This window comes from Coffea arabica, chromosome 3e, assembly GCF_036785885.1.
Source record: "Coffea arabica cultivar ET-39 chromosome 3e, Coffea Arabica ET-39 HiFi, whole genome shotgun sequence".
Classification (NCBI taxonomy): Eukaryota; Viridiplantae; Streptophyta; class Magnoliopsida; order Gentianales; family Rubiaceae; genus Coffea; species Coffea arabica.
Window position 1 is genome coordinate 13,945,598 of NC_092315.1, and position 15,144 is coordinate 13,960,741.

The 15,144-nt window shown below is 34.3% G+C and overlaps 1 protein-coding gene across 1 annotated transcript; it reads right to left on the reverse strand.

Annotated features, from left to right (window-relative positions):
* Positions 1 to 508: 508 nt before the first annotated feature.
* On the reverse strand, positions 509 to 7,112 carry LOC113736822 (cellulose synthase-like protein G3). The gene is made up of 6 exons (XM_027263991.2): positions 6,429 to 7,112; positions 5,398 to 5,544; positions 3,897 to 4,022; positions 2,862 to 3,311; positions 1,891 to 2,238; positions 509 to 1,247 (listed from the first exon to the last, which is right to left on the reverse strand). Exons 1-6 carry the CDS (start codon positions 6,996 to 6,998, stop codon positions 699 to 701), a joined length of 2,190 nt encoding a protein of 729 aa, XP_027119792.2. The 5' UTR covers positions 6,999 to 7,112; the 3' UTR covers positions 509 to 698.
* Between the last annotated feature and the right edge of the window lie 8,032 nt (positions 7,113 to 15,144).

The following is a 15,144-nucleotide window of genomic DNA, read 5'->3' on the forward strand; positions in this document are numbered from 1 at the left end:
GGCAAACAACGATCTACAGCTCAATACCCCCTGGAGGTCAGCTTGATACATTCTCAAAGGAAAGTTTTGGAAGGGAATCCGCATTTATGTGGTCCAGTTCTTCAGCGCCCTTGCTCTGACCCACCAAATGCACCCGTACAAATGCAATCTTCGGAACATACGGAAAATTCAGAAATCGGAGTCACATTTTGGCTATTTTTTGTATTTCTTTCGGTATTAGTTTCACTCTTAGTTTTATAACTTCTTGTACATTATCAAGAAAGCATCCCCCACTTTCCAACCACTATCTCAGGTCCGGAAAGCTGCATCCAAAACCACCCCGGCTGTAACTCTATTTTTTTTTTTTTTTTTAAGGTTAATCTGTGGCTGTAACTTGTAAGACTCTTTGTTCTTTGAGTTGATATATGCTTGTTACACAGAATTGCAGTTTACTAGTACAATTCTTTGAGCTTGCAGATAATCTTTCATCCACTCAAGAAAAGATAAAAATGTACGTGGTTAATGGAGATGACACTCAGAACATGAAATGGCTTCATTTAACTTCACAAATTTCTTTGATATAGAAACAGCCTAATGTTGGTAATAAAATGTATAGATTCTTTCTGCAGAAAGATAGTCACCAATCAACTGTAATTACTCATGAAAGAAAGTACTGGGTTTCTGCATGACACAAAAGAACAGTACCACTTGAACTAAAGTCAAATCTTCAGTATGAAAGAAGCTACTATATAAAGGCACAATGCTGAAATGATTGAAATGAGTGTAGTCTTGATTGGCATCCTTCCTTTATCAGTTCTCAGAACCATGGCTTCAAAAACTGGCAAGCAATTTACCATACCAAAACCAGAAATAAACAGCTGCACAAAAGATTCATCAAAGTTTCCTCCCTTCAAAATTTGCATGGTACCATGAAGCAGAGCAGCTAAATTGATGATTGCAGCTGTTGCCAAAGGCAAAAAAATAGGTGAGGCAACACCAAACTCAAAAATCCCTCGATCATATCTTTTGCTTTGTTCATCATCTACTAGTTTGCTTGTGACATGGAATCCCTGTGTGGTGAAGCCCATGATTTTGATTAGGTATTCAAGGCTTCCAAACAATTCATTTGTGAGTCCTCTAATAAGCCAAATCCTCTGTTCACTCCACCACCTTGTTAGTGTGCCTTGGGCTAATATAAATTCTAGGCAATCTTGTCCATATGCACCAAGAAATAGGAAAGCATACAAGATAAACCATGGATCGGAGACCTGCAATAATTTTGGAAGAATGAATTTGAGTTGAAAGAAAAGAATAGGCCATAACATGATGCTCAAAGTCCCTGGACTTCTTGAACATGTTTTTTCTGTCCCCATTTTTCTAAAATACCCAATTTTCTCAAGGATTTGTTACTCTAAATCCTAATAAATGACCATGTAATAGTTGAAATCTCAGCCATAAAATTTCCCAATTAGGACACAGGCCATTTATTGGATTGAATATACGTATTCGATCTAGACAATTATCCGTCTATTGTGCAATATGTTTACTCCTTTAAGCTGATCATCTTGATTTTTTTTTTTGGGTATCATCTTGATGTTATTGCAAGCTACTCAATTAAATAAAACTCATGACTGTAGACTAACTACATTTAAAGCCTCAAACTAGTGTTTTAGGGATAAATATTTGAGCTTTGCAGTTAAAAAAAACCAAAAGAAAAAATAGTTTTTTCAAATATTTTTATTTAGAAACTTGCCATGGTTTAGTGTTGATAGGAGTTCCATGGACACAGGTATTCTTGCACAAAATGAAGAGTCTGATAAAAGGATAATAAAGCAAAGTGAAAATTCAGAATAATATGCATGGACACAGATCTATGCACCGAGGAATTCCAACTAGTTTGGTGGTACATACCTTAGGAAATATATAGATTTTGTTGAGAAGAATGAGCTGAGGAAGAAAGGAATATGTGGTGATCGGAATTGACCAAATGGAATTAAAAGCATAATTTGCATAACAAAGACTCATCAAGGGCCCCAAAGCTTGCATGCCAAAAGTTAATGGACTGTATCTGGAGAATGCAACCTCAAGAAGGCCAACACCCCACCGGATTTGTTGGTTTATTACATCAAGTAGGGTAATTGGTATATCTCCCAAAAATGCTGGCCTCTTTGGCTGGCAAAATATTGATATCCATCCTTGAGAATGAAGATGATAACCAGTGTAATAGTCTTCCACCAAAGAACCATATCTAAATCCAATCTGCACATTTAGTATCCAAAGGAGGGGTAAAAAACCAAAAACAAAAACAAAAAAAGAAGCAACTGGATCAACAATAATTGTTAAAGGTGGAAAATGAAAAGGGAAAAGTTCAGCAAGAAAGTTCTACTGGTAAAGTTGGAGAAAATTAGACGCATTTCAGCTTTTTCAAACAATTCTGTAAGCTGGTAGAACACACTAATTTTTGCATTTCATGATTTGCCTTCTTTTCAATTAAGTTCAAGCCAGTTTCTACAAAAGATGCATACAATTATTGTAACCATGATTTTCTGAAGAATAAGAGATTTTTCGGAGAAATCGTTTTCTACAGTCGACATAGAACACCCATGATTAATTGTAAACTCTAGAGCTTACTTAACAAACAACAAGATGAAACTAAAAGAAATGTGTATTGGGTGATTATTGATTCTGTGAATAAACCTTTACAACAGACAAAATTGAAATTTAACCAGTTATTCACTATCTGCTAACATAAAATCTAAAATTGAAGATAAAAAGACATTTTTTGATAGTCCAAGCAACTTTTGACACCAGTTTAATTCATTTTTCTTAATTACCCATAGTAAGTATGCTAGTCTGGAATGCAATAAACTATTGAAGATTACCTTAGAACCCCAATTAGTCCCTTTCTCATAATTGCAACCTGCCAAACGATCAGCCAGCTCCAAAATATGCTTAGACTTAATAGAACTATTGACTTCATGATCAGGGCTCAGCTGGGGCAATTCTGGCTGTACAAATAATGACATTGATGGACCACCAAAGAAAGCTCTTCTCGTGAAAAAGCATCCAGGCCCCATATTATCAGGGCCTAATAATCCATCCATCCCCATTGGGTTGATGTGAAACCAACGTTTCATCTCGGATGAATAGATGTCATTCTTGTTTAGGCCTTTGAAACATTGAGGAAATTGAACATAGGCCAATTTTGGCCTAATTGAAGCATCCATGAAGTAGCATAGGACATTATATGGAGTTCTGGGGTCATTTGAGATCATGTCGCAGTCTTGGATTAGAATTATAGGACCATTTGTCATAACAGCTGATACACGAAGCTAAAGAACAGATCAAGAGGGAAAAAAACAAAAAAAAAAAAAAAGAGAATTTAAATTTGAAGAGGTTAAAACGAAGATTTGAGGTCACACAATCCGTAAAGTCAAAACAAGTACACCATGGTAAGAAAATTAAAAATTATAAGTAGCTTACCGATGATTCACACAATGTTTACTAGTATGATTGAACCATTCAAACCTAGCATATGAGTTTGAGGTCTTAAGTTAGAGTCTCACATGAGTTTAGTCTAACTTTTTCAATCTCATGTTCAAGTTTCACGTGAGTTTAGTCTAGCTTTATGTTACCATTGGCCTAAAAAGAAAACTTTATGTTACTATTTCTCCTGTTATCTTTTGGGTTGATAAAATACTATTGCATGAGTTCAGTCTAACTTTATCCTACTATTTGTGAATTGTATAAACATTAATGAGTCAATTTAGTCTAATTTATATTAGTATTTATCCCACTATTTTAGGGTAAGTAAAAATGTTTTGAGTTTAATCTGTTTACATTAATTTCACCATTCTATATAAATTGCAATCTTATGGAAGAAAAGAAAAGGTAAATTTTTCAATTACTTAGCTTACCAGCGTATTAAGGGCTCCAGCTTTAAATTGATGTGGAGAAGTCCTGCTTTTCTCTCTAGACACATATATGAGATTTGGCATTGGGAAGCCTGTTACATCTTTATCCTTGCAGCTTTCAAGCAAAACCTGCTCAAATTCATGCAAATCTAAAAATGAAATAACATAACTGTTACTTTTAAAATATCATCAATTCATCATAGTCATGTGAAGTATTGATCATGGCATCCTTTTTGTTTTTTAGGCTTTACACTGTAAGAATAAAAAAATGAAAGTTAAAAAATTTCTTGCATGACCTCAAAATTTTGTTTGTGACTTTGTATTTTGTAAAAATGCATATTGCGGTTTTTTTGGCCCGATAGTCTGGACCAGTATTAGATTCTTATATTTCGACTCTGACATGCTTGGGGGAGTTCTTCTACATGCTTGTAGTGCATTTGTACCTCTAATACAACTAGTTGTAGTTTTAATCATATGAATCTAGCCATGTCTCCATTTGCTCCAGCATATATATATATATATATATATATATAAAGGTGCATTACATGATATACATCTGATCTCTTATATTTGTAATATCATACCATTCGAAGAAATTTGCCCACATATTGAACAGGTATATCCAGTAAACCTAGGGGACTAATGTGCCAAAGTTCACTAAATCCACATTGCCCTTAAATTTATAGTACTTTGCACTGTAAACTTCAATTTTGGACACTTTACATCATAAATTTTTTATTTTAGATATTTTGCACCATAAACTATCGAATTTATCACATTTAAGTCCAATAAATAACAATGTACCAAAATTAGAGGCATAGAGGACTCAAAAAATCAATGATAATGTGTTGCAATTAGTCACAAGGAGCCAAGGTATCACAGTTAGAACAAAACAATACATTGTTATTAATTTGCACCATTCTTTATCTCATTAATGTTGCTAATAATATTAATCATTGGAACCATCATTATATATTGAAAATGGTCAAAAGGAGCCAAGAGATTAGAGATAGAATAAAATGATACACTGTCATTAATTTACACAATCCTTTATCTCATTAATTTTGCTAAAAATATTAGTGATCGAGACTATAAAAATTGATCACTATATGTTGAAAATGGTCAAAGGGAGCCAAGAGATTAGAGATAGGATAAAACAATACATTGTCATTAATTTAAACCATTCTTTATCTTGTTAATTTTGCTAATCTTGTCATCAATTGAACTTAATAAATAGAACAAACTTCAGCGTTTAGTCTGCAAAGTGTCTAAAATTAAAAATTTAGGGTAGAAAATGTCCAGAATTAAGTTTAAGGTGTAGAGTGAAAAAGTGGTATAAGTTTTTAGTTAGTCCAAAAACAAAACCGACACTCTTGATAAATATATTGTGACATCAAGAATAGAAAGGATCATAAATGCAGTTCTATCTAAGAAAAATAAATGTTGATGATGTTAAATTTTTCTACTTAGTTCATGATAAAAATTAGCAGGAAGAATTGCAAACCTGAATCACTGCAGGATGATCCTGACGAGTGAATTCTTTATTCCATTTGCTAAAAGCTTCAGGCTCTTCCTCGCTTGTAATGTATTCAGAAACCTTTCCACTGTCGATCACATTTTCTATTCTTTTCTTCATCTGCTCGTACATTATCTGGAAGATAATGGAGATCAGATTTGAAAAAAAAAAAAAAAAAAAAGTCGGTTCGTTTAATATTATCACTACCTGAAATTAATCCTTAAATATCATACAACTTTGTACATCAAACTCTTAACTCATAATAATATTTTTAACCCAATATTCGAGAAAATGGTTAGACTACCTTTCAACAAAATCATATACGCATACCCATTGACGGAAAAATGTAGTCTTACCCTAGATTGAAAATAACCATTCTGTTTTAAGTCTTTTGGCGTGCCAAATTGAGTCTTGTGGTGACTTTTTCTTGTCCTTTTTATATTTACCTGTCGTTGGTTAGTCGGTTTACAAAGGAGGTGGCCAGAAAATAATGTCCATGAAAACAGAACAGAAATATCTATTTCAAAAAGAAATTGAAAATACACTGCTGATTAATCAAGGTAAGTGTGATAAAGTGGTTAGTGAATCACTATCCTTTTTGTTGACCAACAAAGCGAAATCAAAATTGGAATTGTGGAACTATGACTATCATCTTTTGGCATCTTCATATTGGTCCAAATGAATCATTATCACATCTTCCAGTAATATTTATAGCCGCAAGTCCTTTTCAAGCAAGGCCACTTTGTTTAGACCACTGACACAGAAAGTTCGTGTGCATACCCTTGAAATCATTTTTCTTTTCATTTTTTGGTTGGTAATTCTTATGGTCAAATTAACAGTTTCAATTAAGTCAAAAGAAGTAAGGGGCGTACTTTATAGGTTTCCAAACCACAGGGGCTTTGCAAAAAAAAAATTCAAGGAAACGAAAAATCTTTTTAAATCAGTAAAATAAAAAAAAATTAAGGCGAAAAAAAGGATGATACTATTAGAAATTAGAAAGTCAAGTTGAAAAATTTTACCTTAATTTTCTCAGTTTCAGAGTTGGGGGTATACTTTGATCTAAAATATGCCTCCGGACACCTGTCCAGGACCTTGTTCTCCCTGCAAAAAGGTAACCAATGGGTTCCAAATTTAGCAGCTTCCATGAAAGCAAAGAGAGTTAGCTCTGAGCCTCCATCATCAGAAACATAAACCGAAAGCTTCTCTGTCGGATAATCATAAGCCAAAACTGACAAAGCTGTGTTAACAACATTAACAGGTGGTTCTTTATAAGGATCAGCAGTGCATATAAAGATGTCTAAATCCGGAAAATCCTTCTTGTCTACAGTTTTTTCAAGGTTTTCTGGGAATACTTCGCGAGTAACGGGACATATTCGAAATCCCTGACCCGTGGGCCACATGAAAGCCAGAAGAAGATCAGAGATGAACATGGAAATGGATATGAAGAAAGAGAGTATGGAAGTGGAGGAGAAGAGATTGAGGGCATGATGAAATAGTAGTAACAGAAGAGCAATAGAGTAAATAACAGCAAAGATACGGTTAAATATGGTGCGATGCATGGATCTAATGGAGTGAAGGGGAGGCTCCATGGATTTGCTGATATATTTTGTGAGTTTGACTTGGATTATACTTGTTTGGGGCTGTGGAAGTCTGGAAGATGAAACTGCAGTCCACAAGAAGATGTAACCCAAGTCAAACGGGCAAAATATAACCCAACTCAAGCGACTAATCCTTTTTTGTCCTTTTCATAAATGACATATCATGAAAGACTTTTAGGCAATTTTGACAAAAGAATAAATAACTAGGATAATTGCACACGTACGTACATACATATGTGTGTGTATATATATATCCTCGACCTAGGTTCAATTCTTTCAATGAAATGGTCTTCTGATCTTTTTGTTATACATTAAGTGCATTTCATGAACTAAGTACAACTTCCTTGATTGGGATTTCTTGCTAACTGATTTTGAAAAAATCTCTTAAGGAGTCCTCCACCATGCACCTTTGCGTCTTAGAAACGCACTTATTTGAGTAAAGTGCTACACTAAATTTTTTTTTTTTTTTCAAAAAACACGTTTAAAATTCAAATTTCAAGGTGAATAGTTTAAGATTGGCTTTTGTATTAGGGAAGAACGTATTAGAAAATTTTCGAGTCCTTGGAGTACAGCTGGGGGGGGGGGGGGGAGCGAGGAATTTGGTAAAATTTAGCCCAAAGAGAAGCTGGCTCGTAAGTTATTTTAATAATAAATTTTTGATCCCTCATGTATTTCGTGTAACAATTTGTCCCTTGAACATTAAAAGCATTAAAATCAAATACTTTTGTTCATTCATTACTATTGTTAGAGCAGACAGAATGAACAATATTTTTGTCCGCTAGAAATCAAAGAATCAAGACTAACAAAATAAATGAAGATACAACCCAATCAAACTCACAAAATACAACACAAGTCAAGCTAGGTATCCTTTTTTGCAAATGCCATATCAATTAGGCAAAAATGACCAATTTCATCCCTAAACTTTGTTGCTAGTGCCAATTTTGTCCCTAACTTTTATTTCTAGTCAATTTGATATTTGAACTTATTTTGCAGTTTCAATTGAAGACTTCTGTGGTGGCACCACTACCAAAAACCAATCTAGCTCCTAATTGACCAATTAAATAACGGTATTATGGGAATGTCATTCATAGGATCATAATAAAACAAGTAAACCGTGTAAAAACTCACCAGATAAAACGTTTAAATTATGTTAAAAAAATCACCAAATAAAACTTTTTAAAGTTTAATCTTATTTTTTACACGATTTACTTGATTTATAATAGTCTAATGAGTGACGTTCTCAAAATACCCTTGTTTAATTGGTCAATTAGAAGTCAGATCGATTTTAGGTGGTGGCACCACCATGGAAGTCCTTAATTGAAACCGCAAAATAAGGTCATAAATTATCTAAGAATAAAAGTTAGGGGCTAATCAGTACGAGTGAAAAAGCTTATGGACGAAATTGGCTATTTTCCCTATCAAGAAAGACTTTGAGGGAATTTTGACAAAATAATAAATAACTAGGATAACTGCACATAGGCCTGTCAATCAGGCCATCTGAATCGGCCTTTAACAAGATTAGATTCAACTCATATAGTTAGTACCACTTTCAAGTTTTCGACCATGAGTTTCGAGTTGATAAATGTGAATTTTTTATTTGACTCACAAAATATTTGGGCTGTGAATCTAATTTGAGTTTAGCTCAAACTCATTTATTGCTTCTAAAGTTCCTTAATATAAGTACTATAACTATTAAGTTTTAAAGCTAATTTAACATCCATGGGATCACAACATTAAAACTATATGCGAACCAATAACAGTTCATTAAAATGTATATAAACCAAGAATTTTTCAATAATAATATATCCAATTAGTTCAAAATATATGAAAAATAGTAATGAAACATGGTCAACAGTCAATACATTTTCAAAGGTCCTCAATTTGCTCATCCTAGGATTTGTCCTTCTGAATCTTTTGTTATAATTTTGTGTATTTAATATTTTATTTCTATATGAATATATTTTGATACATAACTCATAAATATAAAGTATTAGTATTACATATTTAGATATATAATTATATATATATATATATCAAAATATAAATATATTATATATAATTATATGTATAGATGCAGATTAAAAGGCCGGACTTATATCGTATTTAAGCCTAATAAAACCTAAAGTTGGCTTACATTTAATTCGACCCTCATATTTAAGCCCAAACTCAGCCCAATTTAATGACAGATTAGACTCGTTGAGCATTTTTTGGGACCAAACAAGCCAAGCTCGAATTGGCCCAACCCCATTAAGAGTCCTAATTGCACATACATATGTTTGTCGTCTGTATATATGATGATCTCTCGACCTAGGTTCAATGTTTTCAACGAAATGCTTTTTTGCTCTTTTCGTTATATATTAAGTGCATTTCATGAACTTAGTACAACTTCCTTGTTTGGATGATTGGGATTTCTTGCTAACTCATTTTGAAAACATCTCTTTAGGAGTCCTCCACCATGCTCCTTTATATCTTAGAAACACCACACTTATTTAGAAAGTGCTACACTAACCTTTTTTTTTTTTTTTTTTTTTCAAAAACACGTTTAAAATACTTTCGAGATGGAATTTGACAAAATTTAGCTCAAGATGAAGTTTGCTCTAAACTATTTTAATAGTAAACTTTTGACCCCTCATCTATTTCGTATATCAATTTGCCCCTTCACTACAACAAAAATGACCTTTAACGGCATTTAAAGATGTCAGTATAGATTATCTAAACTGACACTTTACCTTTCCCCACACCTCGGACGAGTGTTGTCCCTTCCAATGTGGGGATAGGCTCGTACTATTCAAAGTGTCAGGAAAACTATGCTGTTATAACATTCCATCTGCCAACAAATATTTCTTTTCCTGACAATCAAAAGTGTCAGGATATTGTCGAAATTGTTGAGCTATGCGGACACTTTTAACTGCCAAGAGTTTTTTCTTTTTTCTTTTTTAAATAAAGAAGCAACTTGGTTGTGCTCCCTGCTATACAGTCCGTCAATCAGATACACAAAGGACTTGTAAAATTATCCCAAAGAACAGAATGCATGTAGTAATTTAAAAGCAAAAATCAATGCTCAAATATCATTTATTGAACTAAAAGTCAACAACAAGTACTAACATACTAATTGAAAAAGTTGTTTAAAGTAGAATAGCAATGTTAAACAATGCCACTAGCTAAAATTAAAGTAAAAGACTCTTCTAATATAAAAAGTTGAAAGAACTTGTAATAGCTTCCAAACTTTCCAACCAAATGAGAGCCTTCAGTCATAACCACAAAGACACCATCAATCTTTAGTTGGTACCACCTGTGCACAAAGTACTTTGGTATAAGAAATAGACCTAACCATAAATATTTTAGTTTGAGCTACAAGCAGAAACGAAGCTTCAAAAATAGGAATCAAAGATCCAACAAGTACAAGAATCAAAGTCATGCTAAAGTTGCAAGCAACTCCAAAGTTATAGCTAGAGAGCCAAATAATTATTTGTGACAGACATTCCTAGATTCCACTTGATGAGAATAATCTAATGTCCGGGCTCCACTTCCTTTTTTTTTTTAATTATCAGACAGCTTTATTGGGAATGAAAGTAAACATCTAATAAAGTAAAAGCCAAGAAGCAAAATTCTGTACACGAGTATGAAGCAAATTTAGATAGATAGAAAATGAATGCCTAATCCTTTTGTCATCTCCCATTTTGTCATCAAGACTGAATGTATCCTTGTCAAAAACTTGCTGCATTGCACACCATTAAGAGCGAGGCTAAGTATCTATGCTGATTGAATTAGCTTTAACATGGTAAGAAAATTAAGTAAATAATGCATCAGCAAAAATTTGGACCTTGACCACGCAGATGACAGGAACCCAATTATCTAACTGGAGCTATGCATCTGGGGATAGAGTCAATCAATGATCAATATGCCTTAATCCTTCGCAGAACATAATGTAGATTTTATTTTTCAGCCTTCGCAACAAGAAACTAAACTTTTCAAGGACTGCAAACACTAATCCAACATAAGTTATTTCAAACAGAAGACTTTGTTCCTACTTGAGCATCAGTGGTGCAACAACTCTCGTCATACAATTCATTTTGTATTGAGAATGAACCTAATGTTTCTCAATTTCCAAAAAGGCAAAAAACTTTACAGTTCATAACTGCACCTTATTCAAAAAGCACCACTATAATAAACTTAAAAAAAGTATGATACTTACTAGCTTGATTGGGATGCTTGGATCTGCAATTGACAGTGTACGGTCTTCATTCCACTCAGGATTTACATTTTTCCTCACCACACGCATCTTCAATTTCTGCTTCACATATACAGTTAAGAAAAAATCAGCAGAAAGTTCAACCTACGTGTAAGTTGAAATAATAATCTATTATATAAACTGAAAGTCATATCCAGAAATTTAGTCCTCGTATACGGTTGGTCTGCTTCCTTTTGTCAAGAAATTAAACACCCTCAGTGCTCAAACAGGACTAGAAGTGGTAATACACTCTAGAATGGAATTAATGACATCATGCACATTGCATGGGATTACCATCATCACAAAATGCAAGGACAATATCCACAATGCAAAAGGAACGGCAAGCTTTCACTGTGCAGAGTCCAGGAGCCTGTCATACAACCAAAAATTACAACATAGCATGTAATGCTAAAGAAAAGGTGAAAGGGGAAAGACTGATAAAATTCTAAAGTACAGATAATAGTATACCACTGACAGTAGAAAATCAGTAACAAGACTTATTTCTAACTTCCAACTCATTGGTGCACAAAGAAATTAGAAATCCAGAATTTTTGATGATATTTTCACCTAAATATCACTTCTCGTGACAACCTTCAGACCTTCAATTTCCTCTCCAAGTTCTTTAGCAGAATCCTCTGCAGATTGCTACAGTAGTTCACCTCAAGTAGTGAGGGGGTAGGAAGTTCCCCAAAATTTTATATAACCTCTGAACAAACTTTTTTTACAATGATGTGTGTTACATAAAGATTATATAACCTGTTATTAGGCACAAGCACTTTGACATGTTTAGCTCCTCAAACATGAGCTAGCCATAACCCAACAATCACCTAATAAATTTATGTTTGTAAAAGTCACCGGACCTACTACTTAACAGGGCCAAATAACTACCTCAATTCTTAAAGCTTTCTTCCTACCCTGAGGGCTTCAAAGCCAGTCACAGAATGATAATAAGAAAGGATTTAGATATCTGAAACATGTAAAGTTAATCAAGGGCCAAAGCAAATCAATACAATTTATGAGATTAACAGTCATTGAATGCTAAGTAGCAATCATTACGCAAGTGTCTTGATGCTTGGGAGTTGGGACCATAGAAGGCTAATGTCCTATAGATGAAAAGTTTCCCTCAATCACTCTAAGTAAACTACTGGCCTATGGTTATACAAATCCTTGATGAATAAAGTCACGAAAGAAAAGTATACTGGCTAGTAATCAAGATGCATAGAGAAACATCAGCAAAATTGCACCAATTAAATCCCAGTGCCATCTACCTTGTACTGATACAACAGATGGTGCATATATCCTATATCAAAATGACTATTTTATTTTCAACTTGAAGACAACAAAGATTAACTGGATATCAATAAGACTTTTGCATTAGCAAAGCCCTCCAGGAGTATTTAACTAAGGTATCAGTTGACCAATACCAGCAATGCAAAAGCCCCAGAAGAGAGCAAACAGATGAAAATTTGTGCCGCTTCACCCAAGTTCCCAAACCCAAACCCAGAATACATATGTTTCCACTTTGTAGTCAAAAGGAAAACAAAATTATCACCGACAGCAGAATACACATCTCAATACCCAGTATACATATCTATACTACAAAAGTTTACTTTCTAAAAAGGGCCAAATTTTTTCATTCAAAATCTTCTGATCAGAAGCTTGAAACACCCTGACATTATCCAAAACCGCATAAAAACATTTAGGACCTTGTAAGAAACAAAAAGTAGAATAAAAACATCATACCACTATCAAAAATTAAAACATTACTCAACACAAAGATCAACACAGAACCCTGTTTAACAAATTTACATTAAAAAATTCAATCTTTGCACAAAGTCAATGAAAATTGACCACAACCAGAACCCACAAAGAAAATATGTTTATACATAAAAAAAAAGGAAAAAAAATCTGCAATAAAATAGATAGATAGAGAGAGAGAGAGAGAGAAAGAGAGAGAGAGAGAGAGAGAGTTGGAATTTACCACTAAAAGTAGGCAAGACAGAGACTTTACAACCGAAGTTGAAATCTCAGCCAACAAAGCCACCATTGCAGAGCTCAGAAGGCTTTCCATTCCAACACTACTAGACCACAAGACCTCCATCTCCAACCCCAAAGCCCAAATGCCAAAAGAGAGCAACAAAGCCTAGGTTTTGACAATGAGGCTAGAGGCATGAGGGGCTTCGAACATAAGGGTTGGGGAGAAAAATCCTCTGAGGGATCAGCAGAGAGATTCCTAAAAACCCCAAAGAGTTCTTGCCAACACAGAACCCTGTTTAACAAAAAAGTAGTGAGACGAAACTCATCTTGTAGCGGCGTCTTTGTTTATGTGCTTGATTCACTTGAATGTGAGAAATGAAAAGTGAATCCAGATCCAAGCCTTTCACCTACATAGACAAACCTCTGCATTGCTTTCAGCATTCTTGAGCAAATCCAAAATGAAGCTAGCAGATTTAACAGGCCAGCGACCTTGTCCTTTTGAATGCCTATTCTTGGCCTGAGCAGTACACCCAACACCTCCACAGAGAGAGGGGGAGCGGGGGCTGGAAATGGTGGAGCTGGAAAATGAAAATTTTGAGCAAGTGCTTTGACCAAGTGTTTTGGCCGGTAGAATGAAAATTTTGAGTGTTTTAGAGCAAATGAATCTTCCGCCAAAATCAAACGATGACGTTTTGTGTCTTTCTTTTTTTTTGGTATATCTCACATTTTTTCAAGTGTCATGTTAGGCAGTCTAAAGGTACGTTATTACTTTTATATCTGATAAAATAAAAAAAATTAGAGTATATATTATTGAATTACTAATAAGTGTCATAATAGGGTGCTATAATGACATAAACCAGCAAGTGTCCTTATAGACATGTTAGGAAAGGTCATTTTTGTTGTAGTGCTTGAACATTAAAAGCATCAAATTCAAATACTTTTGTTTATTTATTGCTATTGTTAGAGTAAATGGAGTTAACGATATTTTTTTCCATATAGAAATCAAATAATCAAGACTTAATAAGAGTAGTAGTAGATCATCATCTTCCTCAGATTCCTCTCAAATTAGGACTTCTTTTGGCTCTTGATTTCCAATGAAGAAGATGGATCAAAAGCGAAACAGTTCCAGCAGAGAACCTAACACCTCTTGTCTACCAATGTAGGTTGAGAAGCATTATAGGGCCTTCATGGACTAGTGGGAACCCTAGCTGGAAACCTGCAATATGTCCTTTGCTTGGGGTATGATTCGTGAAAATCGTTGAATTTGAATTAAAAATTTGACATTCATGGCAATGTACTCTTTTCTAGGGCCAAGGATGCAAATTTTTGTAGTGGTTGAATGAAGAAATTTGTCATTGTTCAGTTGAAATCATACCTGGAGTATTTCAACGACTTGACAATAGAAAATCAAGTACAATTTGCTGAAGATTATGCAAATAGATGAGAGCGCAGAGCACGAATGGAGGCAAAAGTTCATTGTATGGAAGTTGATGTCAGAGAGTCTACTTCAAAGGGAAAGAAACTCATCGTGGCTCTTTGAATCACATGTAGTTCCATTCTATTGGTCATTGGTCTTTATTGCAGTTAAAGGAAAGTGAAACGTAGTTGTGATGTGGGGTTGAATTTTGGGGATTTGAGGTAAAGCTGGCACCTCGTTCATGTAATGGATAGCTATTAAATCCGATCTAGGCATCAAGGCAGCAAGGAGACGATTCTACAAGCAGTGATTTAGCTGTGAATCAACTCGTCGAACCGGTGGGACTATAATATAATATTATAATAATATAATGTTTTTTAAGTTGTTAAAGACAATGGAATTTTTTACCTTCTGATTGAACCGGACCAATTTTTTATTTTGACCGGTAAAACTACCAATTAAGATCTGGTTAAGTGGCTTGCTCGCCGAGTCAACCGGTCGAACCACTGAGG